The sequence below is a fragment of the Stegodyphus dumicola genome, chromosome 8 (genome assembly GCF_044657685.1).
Source record: "Stegodyphus dumicola isolate Sdum_Otavi_A_Nest chromosome 8, ASM4465768v1".
NCBI classification, from domain to species: Eukaryota; Metazoa; Arthropoda; class Arachnida; order Araneae; family Eresidae; genus Stegodyphus; species Stegodyphus dumicola.
Window position 1 is genome coordinate 114,756,858 of NC_140775.1, and position 27,653 is coordinate 114,784,510.

Consider the following 27,653-nt stretch of genomic DNA (forward strand, 5'->3'; position numbering starts at 1 on the left):
ATTTGCTTTAGAAAAGAGAAGAGCTGTATTGTTTCGTAACCTGTAAATTACCTATCTACCAAAAATTCACACTTTTGTAAAAGATAATTCTGAAGACATTAAATTTATTTTGAAAGTAATATATTGATCTCTCTTCGTTCGAAAAAAATATAATAAATTACAATTTTTTTAACAACGTGAAACATTTAAGCGTATAATTGAGTAATGCGCAATAATTTGTACGCTATTTAAACGGAATTGAATTGAATTATTATATAATAATAAAGCACTTGAGAACTATTCGCCTAAGGGGACGAACGCCTTCATGAAGTACTTTCTAATCGTTATTTGAAATTAAATTTTACAATTTACTTTACTTTTGCTTTTAATTTACTTTCCACAGCATTCAGTACGTGAAATCATCAGTAATAGTATAATAATGATAATAAAAATGGTATCACACAACTAAAAGTATATACTACTTCGTAAATTTCGATAAATTAATTACTAAAAATATTAAACATATCAATGGCAGCGTTGCTCTAATAGTTTTAAGTTGCATTTCAACATCTGAAAGAACGCGAATTACATTGCTATTTTCACTACACAAACGAATGGAATATTTCAGAAAAGAATGCTCCCCGTTATTGAAATATTTCAATAATTTTTGCAAATTAAAAAATTTAATTAACACGTTTTAATAGTAAATGATGCAGTTTTCATTCATAAAATCCCTTTGTACATGATTCTCTTTCATTTCAGCATCACTGTATAACTTATCTAAGACATAAATAGCTTCCATTAATATATGTTCCCATACCTTATATTTATTTTTTATATTTTTGTCAATAAATTAATGATTAAGATAAAAAATTGATACTGTTTAATTTATAAGCAATGTAAAGATTGAAAATCTGAAGTCATTAATTTCTGAGACATAAATAGCTTTCTAAGACGCAAATAAAACAGATAACAATAATCATAAATATTGAAGCTCCTAAAATATATGCGCTTTTCCTAACTGATTTTTGCTTTCTGATCACCTGGGGTACAACAAACCTATTTTCATTAGATGAAGGTTTTCGCATTTCTCTACGAACTACGCAAAACTTGTTTCATACAATTTTATTTTTACTAATTATGAAGAAACTTTATACTTGTTTCCTAAACAAGTATTTATGTGTACTACTTTTAGAATCCATGCGACATAGTGTGAGTACTCATCTTCAAATATACGTTAGTGTCAATAAGCTTAACTCTAAATTACTAAACATTTCTCGGACCTTGAAACTTAAAAGAAAATCGTCATATTTTGCTACAGTGGGTATTTAAATTTAGATAAATCCTCATACCATAAATATTTTGTGTTTAATTTTAAAATTTCCATTTCGTATTACACAATCATTTTCAAAGCTCTTTGGATACATATCAATAAAATTTGTTTCTACCTGTTTATGATTTCATCGTAAACTTGTGAAGAATTTTCTAAAAATGTTCGAATATCCATAATTTTTACTGTTAAATATTTAATAATTATACATTAGCTGAAATGCATTTATAATACAGGGGGAATGTAGAAAGATATTGTAGGTGATGTATTACGTATCACTAGAATATGACAATAATAATAGTACAATTTGACTGAAGGGAAAAAGGAAAAAAAAAAAAAAAAAAAAACAGATGTTTCAGCATTTTAAAAGGGAAATGGACAACGCGCATCTTTACAGTAAAGTCTTGGATGAAAGTTTTACTGTGACTCAACTTGGGAAGACACTGGAAATTTATAGCGGAGGCGGGGCCCCTTTCTTCGTTAAACAGCTGCATTGAAGTGTCAAACGTATCAAGTATACTGTACTTGTAAATTGGCTGATGACTCAGAACAGTAAACTGAACTTAAACTTGCTCTTATTCTAATGCTATTTCTCTAGTCTATGGCGAGAACAAACAGAAGTTTCTCTTTTAAATTAAATTTCAAAGTGATCTCAAATATAATTCTTCATTATAAAGGTAAGTTATTGATTTGTAATAATTGTTAATAAAGGTAAGTTATTGATCTAAATTAATCATAAACTAAATTCTTATAATTTAAAACTTGCAATTCAATTCAGCTAAACAACTTTTAATCCATTTATCTGAAAAATAAAAAATTATCACCATTAACAATGCAGATGTCTACTAATATTAATAATGTATTGTTATATTAACGTGAAATATTTTATGATAAATATGAAATATAAATATAATCTATGTTTCATTAAGAAATAACATTAAGAAACATCATAACAGGCCAAAATTAAAAACAAAAATTTTTAAACACGTCCTGCGCTATAGTGCAGGATCGATCAACCCATCAATCGGATCGGCAATCGAAAATCAATCGACTTGAACGGAGCTCATCAACATCTAAAAAGCGTTTCTATTAATATGCAAGATATGAGAAACAAGTTTGAAGACATCATGAAAGAAGCTGACTTTATTGCAAATAAATGGGGCATAGAAACTAAATTTGAAAAATAAAAGAGAAATAAAGAATCTAAAACACTGTCATTGTTAACAAATACGGAAATTATTAATAATGTTTTAAAAATACAGAAAACATATAAAGAAGACTTGCACCAGAAGTACAACTTTTATTATTTATAAATACTTTCAGAACAGAAATCCAAAATTTGAAATCCGTTAAGGATTTAGCTAAATTAGCAATGGTAAACTATTATGACATGACAAGCAGTTATTCGGGTGTGTGCAATTCACTTATATTGTATTTATCATAATCTGTAACCACAGCCACTACTGAGAGGTCATTTTCAATACTGAAACTAATAAAAACAGTATGACACAAGATCGGTTGTCAAACCTTTCACTATTAAGCGTTGAAGCTGAGATGGCTGAGAGAATGGACGTCTAAGTATTGATAAACAATTTTGCGGAAATGAATGTTAGGAGACGCAAATTTTAAAACAATGTTTTTTTTTTTTTTCTTTATGATGAATTTTGGCCACCAGTGTTATCATTACACTTATTGAGGAAGAAAAAAATTAGAGAAGAGCAGTACGGACTGAAGAAAATTAAAAGGAAACAGTAAAAAACTTTAGCATTCATATTTTTTTTATAAAAATCATGTATTCAACTAATTTAATGTACCAAAAGGTTTTTTAAAAAGACAGAACAAAACTTTACCATACATATTTTCTATAAAAATTGTATGTTCAAATAGTTTTCTTTACGAAGTTTATGATAAATATGTTTTATATTTAACAAATGTTTTATATTAATCATTTACATTATAAAAGTTCTTATTTATTACTTGTATATTATTGCATAAATCATGTTCGTAAGGTGAGTAAATCACAGAGTACTATACATTAATGTAATAGCTTTTTTGTACATTTATCAATTATCTTGCCTGTCAGTTTCTAATATAGCTAATTATTTATAAGTTTGCTAACTTAAGCGAAAAAACTTAGATAGGCGCAGATTTTATATAAAAATTTAAAACGTTAGTATGTAAAACTTCTTGAATTTTATATAAAAATCTCCGCAAATCCAGGCTTTCTTCCTTTTCTTAATGGTATACGTTGACATGTTCCTTTTTTTATATAGACTTAATCATTTATTATCAGTATGCATCTCAGTGAAAGGAGAGAAAAATCTGTCTCTCGCACTCACACAAAAAGTCTTAAGTAACTGAATTAAAATCGTCTGACGTCAAAGACCCAGACTAAAGCAAATTTTCATTTCACCAGTTGGTCAAGGGAAATTATTTTCCTTTTTATTATTTCTTCATGTTACGTACCTTACAAGGTTCCCTAAGAACGTGCTTTTATTTTTTAACAATTAATCCAGATGTGATAAAAATCATCATGAAAACTTTGGCTCCTGGAATCCTTGATTTTTAGTCCAAAGGGACTTGAGTCCCGAAGGACTATTACTTTCGTTTTGGCATTTTGCGTCGGACGGATAAATGTCGGTTCACTTCAAGGAGGTTAGAATAAAAGGAGGGAAGGTTCAACTCAAACGGTGAAGCTTGGCGGCCATGTTACTGTTATCACTGTGACTTGTGCAAGGAAGTCTGTAATTGTAACATTTTTTTTTTTTTTTCCTTTTCTTTTTGAAGCATGTCTGCTTATATTGCATATGGATGCACAAATAGATTTTCGAAAAATATTCCTGGGATTACTGTTCACTCGTAAGTATTTTCTTTTTTTTTATGTAATTTCATAAATATGTTAAAAAAATGTCACAATGTTATGTTGTTTTCTTTCCAGATGTGACAAAAAAGACTTAATAATAATCGAAACATGTTAAATACAATACATTTTAATGCTTTTGCTTACAGCTGGTATCTTCGTTCCTTAACATACAATGATATATGCTAGGATTATATGCTTGCTGTATAATTTGAACGCTTAGATAATTCGTTTTATAATTTTCATGAAAAGTAAGAAATCAATTGTTACTATTTTTATGAATTGTAAAGGTGTTAAATAAAGCAACGCTTTTCCTTATGTATTAATTATTATTCATTCTTAAGTTTTGTGAACTGTTACGAATATAATTTGTGCATTTGATCAAGATAAACTGTTCTGTTGTTAAAATGTTTTTTGCATAAGCTTACAAATTTCTGGGCAGTATAGCGATAAACGTAAGTAAAATATTTACACAATTGAACATTTGAAAAGATATATCCAAAAATTTATATAGGTATATTTCTGTAATTCAGTTTAATTCAAGGTAATTTCTTTGAGATTCATAAATATGAAACGCGCATAAACTGAAATCATTGAATTCACATAAATCTGTTTTATTTTATTAAGATTTATTTTCTTGTTGATATAAGGTTGTTGATTGTGAAAAGAATCTATTTAAAACTTTCATTTAAAAAAAAAGCAACATGTTACCATTTTTTTAGATAATTATCTGCTATTAATTTCAGGTAAAAATGATTCTTTAATAAATTATAATAATATTGCGAATAAATCAGAAATATCACTTCTTAAAGAAACAATTGGAAAGTATATCAGAGAAGTTGCTAATAAAACCTAAACAAATTCTTGAAATTATGCAGAAACATAATTTGTAAAGGCTTTAATGTTATGCACATGCATTTAGATTTCGAAATATTTCTTAAATGATTTTCTGTACTTAGTAAATTACAGATATCACCTGTATAACTTTAAAACAAAAAACTAACAATAGCGAAGCATTTCATTATAAATTTAACATATTTTTACTAGAAAATTCATGCATAGAACAACTTAACACGTACGTTCCACTACCGTATTGCAATGTTTTGAAGTAACAAACATGGACGCCGCTTGTTCCGTGGAGTTTCATTCCCCGATAGTGGAGGAAACTGCGAACCCTCCCTCCTTCTATTCTAACCTCCTTGGTTCACTTTTCAAACTGTTGCCATAAAATGTTAGAGTCCTGCATTATATTTGAAGAAATTAAATAATGAAAATCTGCGTAAATGTATGTATATTTCTCACATTGTCATAAAATAACGGTACATAGAGTCATCGAATTTTGAATAACGTAATCCTCCAACGAATATGAGCATGTGGAAGACCAAATTTGAAATTTGAAATTTGTTTTATGATCGATTTCCTATTTTTTAAAACTTTGACGAATTTTTGATTAACAAACTCAAGGATTTCAAAGCGAGCAATGGCAACGTTGTGCAGAAAAAACATTTTTATCTCCAGCGCGTGAGTCTCTGTATCGGAAATTCTAAAGATATGCTCGTTTTAAAACTATTTTTCGATATTGCTGTTGCACTGGATCTTATGGTTTAAGTGCGAGGAACATGATATTTAATAAAGAAAGGTAACACACAAAATGTTAAAAAACGCCCCTTTGGACGTAATTTAAAATCTGAAACATTTCAGATTTTTTTATTTTTTTTAATTTTTCGCGTTTTTAAATTTATTTTTAAGCGCATTAAATTTATTGGCAAAGGGGCCCAGGAAAATTTTTTGCATAGGGGCCCAAGAGTTCTAGTTACGCCACTGAAAATACGTTATATACAGCGCCGGCGCTAGATTATAAGCCCCCCCCCACTTCTTCTAAATTTTTGTATAGGAGAAGGAAGTTTTGAAGAAAGCATTTGTTGAAATTGATTTTAACAATTTATTGAGAATAATTTATTTTTCTGCATTTCATATTTACAAATTTTTCTATAATTTCTTTTGCATTTAGTTCTTGACAGATTTCATTTTCAATGGCAATCAAAGCTAAATTTATGAGTCTTTCCTGCGATATACTTGAACGTAAATATGTCTTGATCAGTTTTAATTTGGAGAATGATCTTTCGCTACTAGCAACACTAACAGGAATGCTAAGTAGTATTCTCAGTACGAGCTTCAAGTTCGGGAAGCACAAATTATTTGACACAATTAAGTTCAAAATATGGAATGGGTCATTCATACCGGCTGTAAAAATGTCTTTCGAAGCTACTATTTCGTCATAGAGTTATTCTGTGTTAATATCTTTATTGGCACCACACTGTAACAATTTTTCTAATTTATCGCATTTTATTTTCAAATTTGCGTTATCGATTTCTGATAAATTACCCAGGAAACTAAAGTTATCGCAGTGATTTTTCATTGCATCAAATCTTTCGTTTAATGATGTAGCAAGTATCCAAGCAGTATCTCCAAATTCTAAAAAAGACATTTGCCCTAAACTTTTCTTCTGGAGATTGAGGGGATTCGTCAGCATGTTCGTAATCGAAGTGACATTTCTTTTTCCTTCTTCGGACTTCTTCAACAGTTTTAAATTGTGGCTCGCCATCCATTTCTTCACTAAGTTCTTCAGCTTTCTCAAAAATACTTTTGTAATTGATATCACTTCCATATTCTTCAATGAATGTTTTTAAGTTACTTATTGCCTTTAAGGCTAGTGTAACACACACACCCTTTTCTTGCCATTGTTTGCTCACAGGATTAATTCTGCTTAGCAAATCGTGCCAAACTATCAAGGAACAAATAAATTTATAATCCTTGATGTTGGTACACAGACTTCGTGCTTCATGTTGCAGTTCGTTTGAAAAGCATTCATCTTCGGATATTTCGAAGAGAGCATCATAGATTTCTCCTAGTTGATATCTTAAAGGTCGAATAGCTTCAATTTTGCTTTCGCATCGAGTGTTTGAGAGGGGTTTTTAAGGTTAAACAGGAAATGTTTTTTTTAAAAGAACTGCCCATCGCTTAGGAGAAGAAGAAAATAAATTGTATAATTCTTGAAAACTAACTGTATCTGCATCGTTAATCATTAAATTTAAGCTATGAGCGACACAAGGAACATAAAACGCAGGAGGATTTATTTTTAAGATGTTATTTTGAAGACAATTTTTGTTCCCTTTCATATTTGCGCCGTTGTCATACCCCTGGCCTCTCATATCATCAAGGGGAATGTTCCACATTTACAACATTTCCATTACTGTCTCACACCTGTAGAATCATCAACTTTAATGAAGCCTAAAAAATGTTCCTTGATTTCTCCCACTCTATCACTGCAGAGGACAAAACGTATGACGGCACTCATCTGTTCAGTTTTCCTAATATCAGGAGTACAATCTAAAATTATAGAATAATACTTGGCTTTTCGAAGAGATAGTAAGATTTTCTATCTTATACTACTGCCAATAATTTGAAGCATTTCATTTTGACTATCTTTGCTTAGATAATGAACTTTGCTGTTGCTACCTTCAGGTCGTAATACTCTTTCTATGTGAAATTCCGTAACAGGGTCAAAATTTGCAAACACTTCCACTAATTTTAAGAAATTTCCTTTGTCTTTTTGGTACAGCACATCAGATGAGCCTCGAAAGGCTAAATTCTGGTTGCCAAGAAATTTTGTGATCTCAATCAGTTTACCAAGACATTTGACCAGAGTTTTTTTTTTTTTTTCATTTTCATACATCTCTTGTGTTTGGGAATCAATTGTTGTTTTATTTTTCAAATTTCTCTCAAGCTCTTTCCATTTTAAGAAATTTTTCATATGTGTTCTACTAATCTCATGCCTATGCAAGGGTTTAGATACATTTAGCCAATCATTATAGCCTTTTACGAGGCTACTACTGTCAACCGATGCAAATATCTTGCAACAGAAGCAAAAAACAGAATTTGTACTTATAGAATATAATAGCCATGTACGGGGAACTAATTCTCCGTTTTCCATTTTTCTGTTATAATATTGTATCACTAAATTTACGCCCATTATTACTTTTCGGATACATTAAATCTTTCCTTTGAATAGGCCCCATTTCAGACATTCTCACTTTGTCGCTAAGAGTTGGCCACTTTGCAGGATCATCAAAATCAATATAAAGAAAGGAATTTTCATTTATGCCAGTCTCTTCCATCGAATTACCTGGATAATCTCTAACTTCCGATTTATTTAATTCCATGCTTGGATCATCTTTCTCTTCCTTTGGAGTTTCATCAGTCCTTTCAATAACTTCATACAATGTAGCTGATTTTATTTGGCTGGATGATGTCTGTTCTTTTGTAATTGATTCTGATGCTGATTCAATGTGAGCATCATTTACGCCCGAAGAAGTCTTCATCTTCTTTATGAAATGAGACATTGCGTCTGCCTGCTTCTGAAGAGCAGCATCTTTCTCGGCTTTGCGTTTACGATTCTGTGTACCGGATGATTTCTTCTTTGTTTCCGTGTTATCAAAATTTCACACTGAAATTTAAAAATTCAGTTCTAAATTTTAAATATCTAATCTTTCTTTTAAAAATAAGCCATAACATAGAATAAAGATGAAAAGTTTAAAAAAAATGAAGCTAAGGAAAAAAATAAATTTTATGATAACTTTTTCGAGCGGTTGGGAAGTATTAGCATCTTTCTAACAAACGATAAGGAAAAGTTTGACCGTGTGGGATGGGTTAAACTTAATGCTTGCCAAGGGCTCTGTGTACAATGACCACCAAACCTCTCTCTCCAAAAACACTAGCTAAGTCTTACCTCAACCCAGTGTTTCTCAACCTTTCAGTATACGCGGCCCAATTTTCATCGCGCCCCCCACATATTATAAAGTGTATGCAATTCTAATGTATTTTGAGTATTTTTGACGCTAAATCTTAATTACTAATTACTTACTACTTAATTAAACTACGACTTTAATTTTAAACTTTAAAATTACCAAGAATACGTAAATTTATTCATATTTGGCAACGTCGATCCTCAGCATTGACAAAACAAGAATCTGTTGCACTTTTATTGCTGTTCTGTCCATCATCTCAGAGGCCCACCAGCGGCCGAGCGGTAAAGACGCTGAACACTGGTAGTTCGGTCCGAGGTTCGAATCCCGCGGACGGGCTGGCTGCATGGGCGTTTTCGTGGTTTTCCCCATGTGTAACGTGTATAAGAGCCAGTTTCCCTTAGAAAGTCCTCCACGAAAGGCATCCCTCCCCTCAGGCAGATAGCCCTAGCGTGCTTTGCCATAATTAAATAGACCAACACCCCTAGAAAGTCCTCCACTAAGGCATCCCTCCCTTTAGGCAGATAGTCCTCGTGTGCTTTGCCATAATTGAATAATACCAATACCAATACCATCATCTCAGAAATACTCGCGGTTTCGCGAGAAGTTCCAACTTGTCTCGAACATTCTGGAGTATCTGCGTGAATGTCTGTATGTCTACATATCGCTGCCTGGCTAGATGGCGGTGCATGTCGTAAGGATTACCGTTTTTGGAGCCAAGATGCCGTCTCAAGCATGCACAGATGTCACAAAATGTTTCTCTATAGGGAGAAGGAGGAAATTCGATAGCGCCAGTTTTAATTCCAGCCAGTCTCATTCGAGTCTATCCTTCTGTCGCTATCTATTCTACCGTGAATGTTTATGTTATATGTTTTCGTGTTAATTGCAATTCACCGTGTTAAAAATTCACGGAGGCAGATTTATGCAGAATTATGGATAGATTTTTAATCGGGCGTAAGCGAGCATTAGACGATAGTCAAGCATCAACAAGTACACAGACGAACGTGGTTCCGAAAATAAAATCAAGAATACTTAAATTTTGGATTTACCAGTACTAAAGTAAATGAAGAACAAATACCATTATGTATCATTTGCTCAAAAATATTGGCAGCAGACAGCATGAAACCTACTAAACTTCAAAGACATTTGGAAACACTTCATAGTGAGTATGTCAACAAACCCAGATAATTTTTCAAATTAAAATTAAAATCATATGAAAAGAAAAAAAACATTTCTATAAAAAAAACTTTCTCTGAATAAAAAAGCATTAATTGCTTCTTACAAAGTTTCATGTAAAATAGCCAGATGTAAAAAGCCTCACACCATTGCTGAAAAGCGTATTTTGCCAGCAGCAATTGAGATGTTGGAGATAATTTTGCAAACCAATTGCAGTCCATACCTCTTTCAAATGATACTGTTGCCCGTTGAATTACTGATATAGCTGAAGATGTACAGTGTCAGCTTTTCTCGAAGTTGCGTAACAAATTATTTTCAATACATTTTGATGAGGCAACAGATAGTAATAAAGACGCTTATTTCATTGCCTATGTTCGATTTTGTGATGATATGTCAATAGTAGATGAACTACTTTTCTGCAAACCAATAGACCTCAAAGCAACAGCACACGCATTATTTGCTATCTTAAATGATTTTATGAACGAAGCAAATATAGAATGGAAAAATAGCGTCGGAATATTCACCGATGGTGCTCGTTCAATGTTAGGAAGATTCCAAAGTGTACAAGCACTTGTAAAGCAAAAATCGCCAGAGCAACTGGACACATTGCATGATCCACAGGGAAGCTCTAGCTTCAAAATAAAAATGAGTCCTGGTCTGAATATTATGTTAACTACCGTTGTAATCGTAATAAATTATATAAAAATGAGACCTCTGAAATCAAGAATCTTTTCCGCACTTTGTAAAGACATGGGCGCAGCACATTCAGCGTTACTATTTTATTGTGAGGCAAGATAGTTATCACTTGGGAAATTTTTGCAACGTGCTTATGAATTAAGAGATGAAATCGCTATTTTCCTACAAGAGGAAAACAGACCGGAAGCCGAGAATTTTCGCGATAGTTTATTTGTGATGAAATTCAGCTACTTGGTCGACATATTCGATAAATTAAATAACTTGAATCTTTAACTCCAAGAAGCAAATACACATATATTAAATGCGAATAATGAAGTTAATGTTTTCTGTAGAAAATTGGAATTGTGGAGCAGAAATGTAAAGCAAAAAAACTTAACAATGTGTAAAAATGTGGATGATTGTATTAAAACTTACAAGGCCGAAGAACAACATGTAAAAGTGGTTTTTGTAACCATTGAAAATTATTTAGCCATGCTGACAAAGAATTTAAAAATTACTTTCTTGCTGACGACATGTACTAGATGCGTGACATGTACTTATCTAGTACTAGATGCGAAGAAGGGTCATTGTGAGTAATGAACAACGTCTGCGTATGTAGTTGGTGTAAGTACGGTATTACCTAGATTTAAACTTGCTCACAGCGTGAATTCCCAACTCGAACTTCTTTGTATGTTACTATTCCTGACGATTGACGGATGGGTGACAAGGCATTGATGGATGAGGTGGGGAGGGGCAACACGGTGTTGGGAGGGGGCGCGAACTCCCATGGTCCCTGTCCTGTGTAAGCATTCAAGGAACATTTTTCTTCCCCGATAAGTGCACATTCTTTTGCATTTAAAAAAAAAAACCTCTGTGTCGCTTGCTGGTCGGCGCCTGCCTGCAAAGAAGGCCTTGCGGGCCCGTTTCCGCCGGCCCTGGTTATATAGAATATAATTATTTAACCTGTTGTTTATTGGTAAGCACCACAAAAAAAACCAGAATCATAATTTAGATAACATCTTTGAAGGAATTCGAAGATATGAATTAAATTTTAAAACGGCGCGGAAATGCACAAATTGTCAGTAACCAATCAGGGAGCTGATTACAGCTCGTCAATGCACAAATATTCTATAACTAGTCAGAGAGCTTATTACATCACGGCTAGAATTAAAATTATTTAAAAATTCATACATAATAAAATCATTTTTTAAAAAAATGAAAAATTAAACTGTATTTTAATATTTAACAGCCATAAATAATGTTTTAAAACATTAGATTAAATTTATACATATTAAAACGAATTACTTTTAAAGTAAGGTGACGTCATTGATTACATCATCCACAACATAAAATTTCATAAAATATGATAAACAATAAAATTTTTATTTCAAATAAAAATGCAAAATTAAAATTGATTTTTAATATTTAAAAGCCATAAATAATATTTTAAACACGGAATTTATGCCCAATAAAACGCATTATTTTTTAAATAAAATGACAACAAAGTATCGGTTACCATAAATAACTTATCCAGCAATGGGTTTACCATAAGTTGTATTACTCGCCAAAGGAAAATCGCCAAAATCCGTGCAACCGTCTACCAAAGTAGCACCCAAAAAATAAGCACTAAAAACAAAAAAATAAGTGCTTCAAAAAAAGTAAGCACCTATAAGGGCTTTTATTTTTTATCTTCAAATATAAGGGCTTATAAGCAGTTGTAAGGACCGCTACGAACCCTGTAAAAGTACAACGAAATCTCAGTTAACCGGGCCTTTATCAACCTTGGTCTCTATTGATCGAGTCAATAATCAGTTTAAAGAAATATAATTGGAAAATGTAGTAATATTAGAAAGAGTAAAGTGAAAATCAGTAACAATTGGGAATTTTATCCATGATTGATCTGGTTGGCTTTTCTTATCAGTAACTGGTGATTTAACGGCTCTCCTGTTTTGTACTATGGTAGAGAACAGATTTTATACGTGTTTTAGAAATGAAAGCAATGCTAATGCTGTCAGTTAATTTTGAAACATGTTTCAAAGGATAACAGGCTGGCATTATGGAATAGTAGAAAAGAGAGAACTAAATTTTCAACTTTCGAGTGACAAAGGAATTATTCACCGTATAGATTCCGAGAGCAATAAAAACTTCAGCAATGTTGAAACAAAAGATTTGAAAATTAGTCACACTGAAGTCATGGTTTATTTTGATTATGGCAGGCCTGTCCGGTGTTCATGATGGACTCTCCTGTCTCACCAGTTTTATATCCAAATGAATTGAACTGTTTCATTCTTCAGAAAGCAGAAGTTTTAATTTAGAGAAAAGTTTTGACTAAACATGTATTGCATTCTTCCTTTATTTTCCCCCTGAAGCTTTAAATTTTTAAGTATATGTTTATAATTATCTTGAAACATTTCAAGAGAAGTCTCAATTGTAATAAACTTCTCTTTTTTATTTTCCCAGCTTTCACTTCTAGCAAAAAGAGACCTCTTTTGGAAGGGTATGGTGCATTTTTTGATGATCCAGTGACAATGGATGCATTGCATTCCCAACAGACTGAACTAGTTCTTCTTGCACAGTTGCACCTCAGTAGGTACAACATATTGTTGTGCTCTTTCTCAGCTGACTCTTCTCTGCAAAAAAATATAGGGTAACAACATGTTAATAATAATCTAAGTTTAATGTATTACAGATCTACACATATTGAAGAATACATCTCACTTTGTTTTAACACAAACCTTTGACACAAATTTGATTTAAAACGAACTTAAGTCATTCCGTGTTTGCACATCGTTTTGATTTACACGAGCGGGCTACACCAATTTTTAAGACTCCTTTCCCCCCAAATTCAAAGAGAAACAATTTTTATTTATGACGAAGTAAATGTATGCACGAATAGATTGCATATGAAGTAGTGCAAAAAAATGAAGTTCCTCTAACTTAGAGTAGTAAGTTACATGACTAAATGATTTTTTTTCCCCTTTTGTTTTATGTAGTGTAGATTTAGAATTTGGAACTGAAATCAACATTTTGTATCTTCGTTAGACATGTAGTTACGTACTTCTGTTTCAAAGTGAAGGAATCTTTAGTGAAATTTATGCACATTTATAAATTTTGGCGAAAATCAATATACCTAAGTTTACTAATTTTTCATGATTTCTTTTTGTTAGTAATAACGCATTTTTCAGTAGCCTTTATATAACGTCACATTATAAACACAAAACTAAAATGAAAGGATTTTTTTGGAACTTAAATTTCAAATTTTACAGTCTTTCTACTGAACAAGTTGGTACATCTGTAGGAAAGCAATTTAGTATACTACTGTATTTTTCATTTGCGAGTGACAGTTTACTTTGCCAGAAATTTTACATATGGAGTGGTAATACTTGATTTTATTAAAAATGCTGATAAATATTTTCAAATGCTTATGATGCAATTTTACAATTATACTTCATGTACAGATTGAAACTATTCAAAGTAATCTACTGAAAATTTGTGAAAGCATTCTTCAGAAAAATTCTTGATATGTAAATCAATTTAAAAGTTATCAAAACCAGAATATCATGCAAAGACAAGGAAGGAGCATTATTCTCAATGCTCATTTAAGCTCTTCTTGCAGATTTTTTTTACCTGCATTTAATCAAAGTGACAGTTTACTTTACCAGAACCAATGTTTATACATTGTAATATGAGTTAGATAGTTAACATTAATGTGAGCACGGTAAAATAGCTTTCTGTTGGTTACTGAATTTATTTTTAAATCACTAGTTAGAAGACAAAAAGGACTTTAAAGTTAACATTAATGTGAGAGTGGTAAAATAGCTTTCTGCTGGAACTGAATTTATTTTTATATTACTAGTTAGAAGACAAGGAGTATAGTTCTGTAACTGAATTTTTAAGTGATGTGTACAGATTCAAATGCTTGTGAAACATTACAATGTTGAACTTTGTATTCCTTAAATGAAATATTACAAATCAAAATAATTAGTGCTTTATTTATAGCAATTACTAACATATATGTATACATATATATATATATATATACACACACATAGGTACATATATATATAAAATACATATACATATGTATTTATAAGCATGCAAATAAACATTCTTACATAAAATGACAACCAACACCAAAATGAGATTTTTAATTTAAAAATTTCACATTTAATGAAGAGCAGGATGAAATTATAAGCTTTTACAAAAACAGCAAACACTTCAAAGTAAAAATAACACAATTATATATATATTTATATATGTACAAAAAATATTGCCTTTCTTTTACTAAACAAGTGATGCCATGCTCTGAAAGTTAAGTTTAAAAACAGTTAACAATTGAAAGTATAAAATTTTTTCTATCCTTCTGTAGATTCTTATGAAAACAGCATTAAAAAGAAAAATAAATAAAAGATATTTTCAAAGAGCTAAGTAATTTAACTTCAAAGATGCATATGTCAGAACACTGGAAGTGAAGATTTTTACTGCACATTAGCTCAGAAGTGCAATTAACTAATAGAGAGATCTTGATTACAAAATAAAGGCTAAACAAGATTGTTAAATATCTAGCAGTCTGTTAGAGCAACACTAACTAGCATGACAAATGACAGTGTTAAAAAAAATAATGCTAGAATTAATGGCAATGTGTGAAGCTGGAAAATTTTTAATATGGATGACACAGTTCTGTGAAAACTTTACTATATTTTGTGTCATTCACATATATAAAGTTACAGTTGGCTGGGTTATCGCACATGCCTGTACTAAATAAAATTAGTACTAAGTGAATAAATTTTTTTGGGGAAAAACCCCACAAATAGCTTTTAGTACACTTTCTACAATATCATGTATGAATAATTAAATAGAAAAATCTGATGAGCATTTCTTCTAAAAATTCTCTTATTTATTGGTATATTTAGCTTTCAATATACCAAGCTTAGCTTCCCAATCTTATTTAGCTTTAAATATAACAATTTAAAACAAATAAGAGCTTTATATGTAGCAAGCAAAAATGGTAACTCCAATAGAATTCTCAGTAACAACAAGTTAGTTCACTTAAGATTCTGGTTATAAGTATATATTTGTTACAGATATGCATTCTTGTAAAATTAAAGTGCTAACCAGAAATACTAAACTGACATAGATGTAAATAATTAAGATCTGCGCTCTATTTATTGCTGAAACGGCTTTTTAAGCAAAACAGTATTTTAGTTAAGGAATTATACTGGAATTGTAAGCCTCCAAACTGATGACTAAACAGTCTTTTTTACACATCATTGGGTAAATTATCATAAACATTGCATTTATGGTGCTTCAGTGTGTATGTATATATCTTTTTGGGATACTCTACTATTGTTTGAAATAATTTAAAAAAATTAAAATCATTTAATGCCTATCTAGATTCAAGGCAGAGCCATACTGAAAGCACACACACACACACACAAAAAAAAAAACTGTATATCAATGAAATTCACAAATACATCAAGAGATATACATTATGTCCTCTAAAAATATATGCATATTTTAATAGCTGATAACTAAATATTTCTTTCTTTCATGTTGAAAATATATCCTAAAGTACTACTGGAAGTTTTAAAATGTAATTAATGTATATACTAAATACATTTTAGGACACTTTTACTTCTATCACATCCACCTGCACGACTTGCCATCACTTGAACCACAGGAATCATATGGAAATGTTTACAATATTCACTAGAGATCCCAATGAAAGCCACAGACATCAACAAACCCTACAAAGTCATGAAATTTAATGCAAAAGTACTGCTAGACTTCAAGAAAATCTGTATGGCAAGATATCGTGAGACAGGAATTTTAAAATCAAGCATTCATTGTGTTTTGAAGCACTGTTATTAAAACAGATACTTTACAATTAATAATAAATGCTGCCACTGAAAATGATTTGGATTGGATACTGCAATTTTGCAAATGGTACTTGGCCAGATGTGCAAAGGATACACAGACTCCAAGAAAGACTGTCTGGTATGATGGTTATATTTAAAAGGGAGATTTATAAAAATCTTTCTGGTGATTCTTTTACATTAAAGAAATAAATCATATGTTATGATTATTCAGTATGTACGTGTATAGATCTTTATGGAATACTCTATATTCTAATAAGATATTTCAGCAGAAAAACTAAAAATTTATATCCATAGACTGTAATTCAAGTAATTGGTTAAAGAATTGTTAATAGATGAATGCACAGACAGATATATTATCACCAAATTTTTATACTTATTCAATTTTTACAATGTTACTTTGACACTAGAACAAAATTTTCCAACAAATTTAAGAGATCCATTACGAAATTATTTCATCACAGTGTCTTTCTCCATGTCACCCTAAAATAATTTTTTATTGATTTGAATCTTAAGACTCTTAAATTTTGTAAAATTACCATAAACTTATCAAAAAATTTTCTAATTTTTTTTCTTTTAAAACAAACAGTTGGGTACACAAGCCAAAATGCACAGTTTGCTGTCCAGTACTATATACTTAAAAAGTCTTCATTTAGCTTATTAGACTGCAGTTTTGCATGTCTCATAAAACTTGCTCATTCATCCCCTATGTTTAAAAAAAAAATCAAAGTGAAGATTGTAATGATACGTAGGATTGTAAAGCAATAAAAAGCAGATAAGAAATTTGATGCTGAACTGAATAAAACAGCAATAAATAAAAAGGAATATTTTTCACTCTAGCCTTCTCTCAGGATAGCTCTGGCTTGATCTCTCAAGTTAACTAAAATACTGTTCATATTACATAGTATTCCATTTACACTGTAAATATATATTTATACATATCCGTAAAGAAATCAATGTGTAAATAATCAAATTTTTTTCTGAACAAATAAAAAATTTACAATAAAAAACTAGAAGACAAAATTATAAATTATTATCTTATTCATGAGGCACAATAAATTAAACTGCAGCATGCAAAATCTTTGGAAATTTTTTTATGCTTTACAACATCGTTCATATGTGACAGGAAAGAAAAACAGCAATTACAATCATTACATGCTGCTGTACAAATTTTAATCACTAATAAAACTAAGTTTGATTTGCCTCTATGAGAGGCACTAACAGAAGCTTTTGATTTGAAGAAATAAATCAATAAGGGGAGAAAAATTACTGTTCAAAACTGCATCACATGTCTATAACAAAGGTCAATAACAACATTTCAATGAAATACAAACAATTTCTTTGTTGAAAATGCTTCTAACAATGATTATATATTTAATAAAATAAAGCTATCACTACATAAAACATTTTTTATATGTTCTTTATTTAGTATTTTGAAAGAACAACATAAACTTATCACCATTTTATTACATTAAATATGAAACTGCTATCACACTTTTCTTTAACAAATTAAAATTACAGATAATTGTAGCATTTACCCTTAACTATCAAAATGTCAATTATTCATTCAAAATTAACACTGCTACCATTTAATATTTGTACATTTAAAAGCATAAAAGAAAAAATGAAATGAAAAACTCTTTATTTTCAATTAAAATATTTCTCAAGTGGTTTATTTTATGCATTATCTCTCTTTCTCTCTCTCTCTATATATATACATAGAGAGAGAGAGAGAGAAAAGTAATAAATTTAGAACCAGTTCCACAAAGACCCAAAAGAAGTGAAATAATGTACCTCCTCTTAATAACATTATATCAGATTTGATTGCACTCCTCTTCCTATATATTTATTTTTTTGTGGGTTTTTGTATTATGCATTTCTTAAATTCTTCCAACTTGTGGTTAACTTTACACACTTTTAGGGAATTTTGACATCTAATAGCACTGATTTTCACTTCTTTTGGGTCTGTGGGATTGGTTCTAAATTTCTTACTTTTTGTCTACACTGATTAATTTTCAGCAACATATTCCACATAAAAAACTTGAGAAAAATAATTTTTTAATTGTGATATTATATATATAAACAGTTTTACCATGTTTAAAATAAAAAGACGTAGCAAATGTTGATGGCATAGCCCATACATAGATAGCTTAGAATGTGTTCCATATTGAAGAGGAAGTATTCTGATAGCGCAGAATGCTAAAATGTTGAATCTGTTATGACTAGGAAAATTGATAGCCGAGTAAGATTAAATATTTATTTTTATTTAGATTCACATTTGTGGCCACAATTCACTTGGCATTCTAATAATTAAAATATTTACATTTTTGATACTATTGTGATAGGAAGAGAACACAGTGAAATAACATCCAGGTAGCAACAGAGGTATAAGCGAAGTACACAATATCCAATATAGCAGTTATATAACATGGATTGAATGATCTAGAAATGAAGCAGTTCAGAAAAATTAGTACGATTATTAGAATAGAGAAAGAGATTAAGGATTACTGCTAATTTATATTACAATTTCGATTTACATATTTTTTATCTTATGAATATATTAAACACGGCAAGACTGTTTACTATTTCAGTAAATTCCATCTTCATGAGAAAAATTAAGATTATGCGGGATACATTGCAAACAAGAAAAATTTCCTGATAATTTTAATGCAAATATTGTATTAACATAAACTTATTGTATTATAATGATAAATAAAATTACTTAAGAATTAAGTAATTTTATTTATCATATATAATACATTAAGTTTATGTTACAGTTTAAAAGCTCAATGTGACAAAAATATTAAAAGAAATATTTAACCACATGGCAATTTATATAAAATATTTTAAATCTGTAATGCGTAATAAAAAATGAAAATTATCTCCGTGGAAATTCTAAGTGAAATTTAGAAAGCAAATGTACACTATTGTGGTAATGATTAATAGGAATTTGTGAATAAATATATTGTAAATACTAATAAAATAAAAGAATAAAACAAGAGAACTATTGCTGATAAATAGAGAGAAGGGAAATTGAATTCTCTCCATACAACCATCAATAATTCAAGATAAGAACGTTTCATCATCTTGCATATCTGAACAAATCCCCTTTTAAATTTTAGAAAATTTGAATTACATCTATATATATATATATACGTGTGCATGTGTTGCTTTTAATATGAGCAAAAATTATAACTGTAAGAAAGTATTTCACTGTAGTTTAAATATTCTCAAACTTACATTAATTTTCACAACTAACAGTTCTACTTTATGACAAAAGTAAATGCAATAGTTAAAATTTAATTATTAAGTATCACAAATGACGTTGAATTGAATATTTTATCAATATCTCAGTCATTAAACTAAGGATACTAAATTTTGAGAACTGCATGATCACTACAGGGCATTTGTTTTACACCAAAAATTCTTTCTCTACTACAAAATCTAACTTAATACTTACTAACTTGCTTTTATATATAAAACAATAAATTTATATGATGCTTAACCATCATTTTTGTACAGATTACAACAACTAAGTCAATTTATTAATTTATATTTAAAATAAAAAGGTAATTTCATTAAGATTAGAAAATCAAATTATACCATTTTATACTCTTATTGTTTCAATTTAGTAATAAATATTCTTCAAAACACAGGCTGCTTTAATAAAGTTCAAAGATCATACATGACTATGTTTAAATGAGCAAGTGACTTATCAGAGGTCTACCAGGGAAAGCAAAATTGTAATCAACTGTCAAAATTCCATTAAAAAAACTCCAAATGCAGCAACCGACTACAAAAAAGAAAGCAAAAGGATCATCCAATAATTACTGATAAAAATAAAAGAAAAAAAGGCCTAAATTTAATGGAGAATATATTGACAAATTTCTGTTTAAAATAACTTTATAACTTGCAAATTGAAAAGAAACTAGAAACAACCATCAGCTAAAAATGAACATGAAATAAAAACCGAATTATTTAAAAAAAAAATATTTTTGAATAAATTTGGGCCACTGAGTTTATTATAAAAAATAATTTATAGCACAAGTTTAATTTTTTTTAAATTCAAAGTTTTACTACTTATTATGCAAAAAATATATATTTTGAAATTAATAATATAACTGAAAAACATTTCAAAACTTTATCCCTATTATGCTTAGTCATTTATGATTTCTCTATGAATTCAAATATTTTTCAATATCCTTACAACCCCCCTTTTTTATTTGCTGATATATTTTTCTAAGATTCCTTTTTCACAACTGAAATTTCTACAAAAACATATGCCAGTTTTCAAGGATTGCACAGGCTATATTTTACACATAAATGAAAACTTGCAAGTTGCTTTCAATATACATAGCCCTTTTCTTACAAACCTTATCTAATTTTTAATGTAATTTTGCTAAGAAAATCAAAGCAAAATAATTGATGATGAAAAATGTAGAATATTTCAAATAAAAATAAAATAGAAAATAATAATAATAAAAAAATATGATTTTGATTTTCTTTATAAAAGAACTATTTTGAACAAACAGAATGATTTAATTTTTATAACTTACAACAGAAAGAAAAAAAAAATAGGGATTATTTGGGTTTTATGACACACAAAAATCTAACAAACATGTTTTGGAACATTTTAACGAATAAGGGGATATCTGTCACTCAAAAATTTCTTCTCTGACCCTCTATATACGATATGTTTTCTCTTCTTTTAATAAAAAAGCAATTATTTCAGAACTCCTTTTAAATGTACTCCTTACCTGGAAAAGTTTGAAAAATTCTTTTAATACTTAAGATGAGGTTCCATGATATCTAACCTTAATATTTTCTTTCTGAATAAAGTGTAATATTCTTGTATGAGTAAGATTATAATTACTTTTTTTTTGAGCTATTGTAAGGGAGAAAAAGAAATAATTTTAACACTCTGCATATGGCCCTTCTACCACAAAGACATGCTCCTAAGTTTTTGCATGGTTTTCCTTATTTGTAATTCAGATACACGCTAGCTTTTCTCAAAAAGTTCTTGGGATGTAACTGAAACTATTTAAAAAAAAAAAAAAAAAATAATAATAATAATAAAAAGCTTAACACCTACCTGGAATAAAACTACCAAATAATTTTGAATATTAATGTAAAATATATACTTATACATTCTGAAGCTGATTAAAAATTAATTTATGCTTCATTTAACTATATATCACAAAGTTGCCTAGTATTTTGGTCTCTTAACATTAAAAAAAAAAAAAAAAAAAAAAAAAAAACTTGCTAGGTTTAGCTGCATTTGGAAGGAAAAGGGGGGCTTCAGTTTCTCCGAAAGCCGAGTTTATATTTTTCTTTGCTAACAGTTGAAAGTTTATTATGATCATTAAGACATTTTCAAACAGACAGTAGTTTTTCATTTAATCCTGCGCATGTATGTGATTAGAACTTCAAATATGCATATTAACAGGTGTTAGAGATAAATAGAATGGTTCACAGAATGTAAGAACTGTGGTAAGCTGTTCGGTTATTCAAATATTATCCCTAATAGGCCCTTCACTAGAAGGAATTTCGGTACTGTTCTGTTATCAGGTTCGGATTCAGAAATGCATTTTTGTATGTAAGCATGCATGAATGTATGTGTTCATGTATGCATGTATATATATATGTCAGCACGAATGTGTGTGTATATATATATATACACATGTATGCGCATATATACATACACACGTGCATGCATTCATACATTTCTGAATCCTGTCCTGTTATCAGAATAGTACCGGATTTTCTTATTCAAAAGCTGCACTATTTTGTAGCATGATGAGAATAAATAATATTTCACAATCTGCATGGCATCTCAAATATCAGTGTTCAAGGATGTTTTACATTCTGTTATAATATCAGCACATAAATAAATGAACTTTCCACAAAAGTTTAAAACAGATTTAATCAGTTTTCTTAATATTGGGCATTTCAGTTTTTTCATTTTCTTTCGACAAAAAAATTCACACTTTTATCTTAAGTTCTGTGCAATAGAAACAGCAAAAATACCTGCTGTGGCTGAATTTGCTCAGACAGAAAATTACATGAGATAAATTTTCTGTCTGAGCAAATTCAGTGTGCTCGTACAAGAAACTTAATCTCTCACTCAGCTTTACGCAGTCTATGAACACAGTTTTTATATAGTTTACAATATCTGAATGATATGCATGTTCTAAAATTAAATTTAAGGAAAAAAATGAGTCTGCATTTCATAAATCTGGAAGCTCCCGATTTAAAAACATAAAAATCCTGAATGCTGGCTATATGTGGAGAATAATCCTCCCTGGCTTCTTCCCTTAGGTAGCTGTTCATGCGCTTTGCCCTTTCAAATTAAACAAAGATTGTGTACCTGATTTAACCCCTCCTTAACAATCTACTGTCATTCACATGCAATATATCGAGACTGAATCACTGATAATAGAAAATGGAATATTAAAGAAAGTTAACCAGGAATGAAAATGCGTATGTTAACATAAAACCACCCGTTACTTTCTCGGAATACAATTTAACATGCTAAAAAATATTAGCCAAACAATTTCACTTTAATAATATAAAATTTATCAATGCCTTACCCCCTCCCCTGAAAAAAAATTGTGGGAATACAAGCGTTTTCTACTTAAAACTGAATAACCAGACAGCCAAAGTTTTTTTTTATTAATTAAATTACACTTATTATGATCATATTCAGTGCTACCCTTTGGAATAGGGTCTTCAGAATTTTTTTATTAGCATAAAGACATTTATTATTTATTACGTGTAATAAATTACTTATGATCGCTGATCATGCAAGAAATAACTATAAAAGTATTTTAAATAAATAAAAGAACAATGCATATAACCACTATAACAGAAATTTACGGCATATATATATATTTCAGCATACTTAAAATCATCAAAATTTATAGTCTACTTCGTTTTGATCTTTGTAGCAGCTTTAGTGTTATCATGTTTGCTAAAAATGCATCATCCACTTCTTGCAATTTATAATCAGTTTTACAATAAAAATGCATTGCAGCTTTTTATAGTTTCATCATAAAGTCAAAACCAGTTTTTGAAAGGCCCTTGGTAAAATTATCCACTTAAAGACCTGATATAGCACAAATGGTTTAGAAGGCCACAGCAATTTACAATATGACTACAATACAAAATTTGTAAAATGCATGCAAATGTTAATTTCCTTAATACTGTAGTACTATAAAAGATTCATTACTTAAACTGTAATCTTGTCAAAGTATATTTACTTTAAATTATAGAAACAAATTTTTTTAAGCAATTGTAATTTCTTAATTGAACTAAGTAATAAGATGCAATTATTACTATAATTTTACATTACATATGCAGAATAAATGCAGCCAGTTTTTTTATATAATTACAGCTTGTTGAATAAGATGAAATTATTATTTTTTTAACTTGGAAAAATTTTTCTTACTAATTTAAGTTTTGAATGTATTTTCACCCAAAACATTTTGGTATTTCCTATCAGAAAACTGAGATTTAGATATATTTTAGTAGTAAACGCTCATAGTCATGCACAACTGTTTTAATAATCAATACTTTCTTTGGTCTCTGTGCTGAAAATTGACTTTTAATAAAAATTTACACTGCAGCCTTCTAAACTGTTTGTGCTGCATAACAATTCTAAAAATCAGAAAAATTTAAGTAAGTACTGAAAGTTTTGTGTCCCTGCTTTTTCTCTCAAACCAACAATCAAATGCAAGATGTATATATCAAATTCATATTTTTAAACAAATTTTACCTATTCCTTTATATATATATATATCTTGAAATAAAATGTAACTTACAATCATACAAATATTTTCTAATGATGAATTACATAATGTTTGTGTAATTAGTTTCAATCTGTTTACATTAAAGTATAGAACATAAATCTTGATCTTTTTCAGAAGGCCCATCCACCATTTTTTAAATATGTATTATAAAATGTTAAATTACAAAACATGATTATAGGAATTACTTTGTTTAGTTCACTAAATTTTTTTTCATTAATTAATATAATAAAAATATTTTTTTAGAGAATTTCAGTGTATGTAAATAATATAAAAAATCTTCAAAATATAAGTATTTGCTGCAACATAATATAGACACACACTTATGAGAGACAGAAAGATTGTGACAAAACTAAAAGTGATCCTCTCCCAAAAAATATTGTTTTGAATTTATTTTCAAGCAGATTGAAAGCTATAAAAAAAATTCTACCTCCTTTGATGATGAAAATAAACTTTCCGATACATTGTAAATGTGCAGCATAACAATCTTAACATATTCCAGTTATTATTTCTTATATCAGTTACAAGCAGCCTTGTATGATCAGAATAAGCAGCCTTATGTTTGCAATTCAAGTAAAATAATGTATAAATTTTATTATTAGAATATAAACATAAATAAGATATCAATGAATTGTTATTCCTATAAAAATAATTTGTGACAACAGAAACCAGAATATTAAATTAAAGATGTTAATAAATTTTAAAATTATTAATATTTTAAATTATTTAATAAATTAGTTTTTTCTGTTTACAAAGCCCTTGCCTTTTCAAAAACATAGACTATTACAAAAATTGGGATAGTTCAAATACTTTTTTACTCACCTACTAAAGCTCAATGATTTGAATAGGCTATATAGTAAACAGTTGTAATCATTAAGTAAGTTACAAGCCAACTGATTAACATAAAGAAATAAGTTATACAATAGCAACTGCTTTAAGTCTTGCATTCTAATTTTGATTTAGTGCTGGAGATAAAGGTGAAAATAAAACAAATTCTGTTCTTAAATGATATCAATATTTAATAAAGATTAAAAATTTGACAGCTGATCAGTTGTTGCTGACATAAAAAAATTTAAATATTAAAATGAGGTAAACAGGAACTTATTATATTTAGTAGCTTTTATGAAACAAAAAGTGAATTTATAAATAATGACAGATCTAAGAAAAATAACGAAAGTCAGAGAGCTCAGAACAGTCTGTTAAGCAACACAGTAATAAAATAACTAGAAAAATATGAATAACATTTTTTTCAAATGATATCAATTTTTTAATATTCACAAATAAAAGCTTTATTTAATTCAGAAGAAAATTAAAAGAGCAGTACAAGAAGAGGTGTGAAATATGATATTAAAAATAATCACAGAAAAAGATACTCTTTCACTAAAATATCAATTACTTATAGTATCACTTTTGGTTACTTTGGTATACCATTGTAATTTCATAAAGTTATCCATAAAAATAATTAATTAATTGGAAAATCTCAACAAACATAAGAAAAATACTATTTTCATTACTACAAAATTTCTAACAATACAAGACGCTGATGTTTTAAATAAGCATGACTGGGAAAAAAGTGATAATGATGGGGAAAAATATGTTTTATTATATCAATTTAGCCCTTAGGTATTAAAATATGAAATTAAAAAGTTAAACAAAACTTCTGCCAAAAAAATGTTACAACACATAGTTTATGTAGTTTGAATATTTAAAAAAATGAAGTTAAAAGTTTCAATCACTAACAGGTTTTTTTTTTAAACACAATTATATAAATCTGTTTAAAAAAATAAGAAATTTTAGGTTTTGGGATACACACAAATGAAATTCAATTAAAAATTTTTTATTCGAAAATGTAAAAGCTAAAATAAAATTACAACACTGTGATACAAGCATGGGTGAAGGACAGAGAAGAAATACAAGGAACGATCAGAATGTAAACAAAAAATAAAAATTAAAAGTTTAACTAACACACAAATTTGATTCAAATCGACTTTTCAAATGAAATTTAGAAACAGAACTGAAATTTAAAATATAAAAAGATCTAAGAAACAAAGGATAAATATGTTTCCTTCATTTCAGAATGCAAAAGAAAAAGGTGATGCAATTCATAAACTTTCTAAATACAAAATTTCAAACTTTATAATGTAATGCATATGAACTAGTGCAATTATTTATATAAGAAACAGTTTCTAAGATTGTACAGTTTATAGATGCATACATTTCACAGCTATTGTTATTTACAAAAGAAATCTAAACACTATTATTGAGAGCACTGCTGGAAAAAAAAAATGAACTGCAAAAACACGAGATAAAGCAGCCTCTGTCATATCTAACATGAAAAAATTTACACATGATTTCACTGCATGAGTCCCAAATTTAACCCTCCCCACCCCCCTTCCCACAAGAAGAATATCCCCAATGTTTCCCACCCTTTCCCTTTCCCCCTAACCCCAATTCTGACTTTGTTATAGTTCCATGTCTTGTGTTTCGTCATCTGAGAAGTCGCTCATAGAGCTTTCACTACTTGATTGATCCTCTTCTTGCTCTCTCAAAGCTTCTTCTGTTGCATACTTTTTGACATATTCTGGAGAAGAAAATAAGATCATTAAATTTCAATATATTATTTAACATATTTACAGACATCATTTACAAAAAACTAATCTACATGACATTTATGACATCTATAACTTTAGAAGACAACCAGTTGAGTTTTGGATATAATATTTAAAAAGAGTGGTTTCTGAATTTGTAGCAAATTATTATATGCTATTTTGTAGTATATATCTCATACCCATATCATAATTAGAAGACATTTTAGAAAAGTTTTCATGAATGTTGCCAGCATGTAATTCATTAAGAGTCTGTTCCTTCCAACCAATGAAATCTTGAATAGTTCACAAGAAAGATATTTTCTTGACTATTCTAAAATAGCTCTACCCTTCTCCTTCATGATACCAGGGTACAAAGATTTGAACAGATTTTAGCAGGATTTGTAAAACTTGCTTAAAGGTATATTACCAGTTGTATATATTATGAATTTTCAGATAACCACCCAGAGTTTTACAAACTTTTGGTTTCCCCTTCCCCCGGAGGGAGTCTTCTTAGATAAGTTATGCTCAATACTGATGCTTATTTTTGCTCTCAGTCATT

The 27,653-nt window shown here is 29.3% G+C and overlaps 2 protein-coding genes across 7 annotated transcripts in view; one reads left to right on the plus strand and one right to left on the minus strand.

Annotated features, from left to right (window-relative positions):
- Nucleotides 1-1,626: 1,626 nt before the first annotated feature.
- On the plus strand, nt 1,627-18,756 carry LOC118179824 (uncharacterized). Of its 2 annotated transcripts, none has more exons than XM_085822313.1 (3): nt 1,627-1,986; nt 13,286-13,472; nt 16,450-18,756. In XM_085822313.1, exons 1-3 carry the CDS (start codon nt 1,911-1,913, stop codon nt 16,496-16,498), a joined length of 312 nt encoding a protein of 103 aa, XP_085678439.1. In that variant the 5' UTR covers nt 1,627-1,910; the 3' UTR covers nt 16,499-18,756. The 2 variants fall into 2 exon arrangements, with proteins under 2 accessions (XP_085678439.1, XP_085678440.1); XM_085822314.1 differs by lacking the exon at nt 1,627-1,986 and adding an exon at nt 4,069-4,168.
- UbcE2H (ubiquitin conjugating enzyme E2H) overlaps nt 14,798-27,653 on the minus strand; it is a 96,259-nt gene continuing 83,403 nt past the window's right edge. For all 5 annotated transcript variants that reach the window (XR_015042702.1, XM_085822310.1, XM_085822307.1 and 2 more), the window contains one exon: nt 14,798-27,087. Coding sequence is in view for 4 of the 5 variants with exons in the window: in XM_085822310.1 (XP_085678436.1) it covers nt 26,969-27,087 (119 nt within the window). In the remaining variant the exon portion in view is untranslated. The remainder of the gene's footprint in view (nt 27,088-27,653) is intronic.

Bases quoted from the DNA above. Each gene is read 5' to 3' on its own strand.
- LOC118179824 (XM_085822313.1), top strand. From the start codon at position 1,911: ATGGCGAGAACAAACAGAAGTTTCTCTTTTAAATTAAATTTCAAAGTG. The intron at 1,987-13,285 runs GTAAGTTATTGA...TTATTTTCCCAG, and splicing joins TATAATTCTTCATTATAAAG to CTTTCACTTCTAGCAAAAAG. The intron at 13,473-16,449 runs GTAACAACATGT...AATACATTTTAG, and splicing joins TCTCTGCAAAAAAATATAGG to GACACTTTTACTTCTATCAC.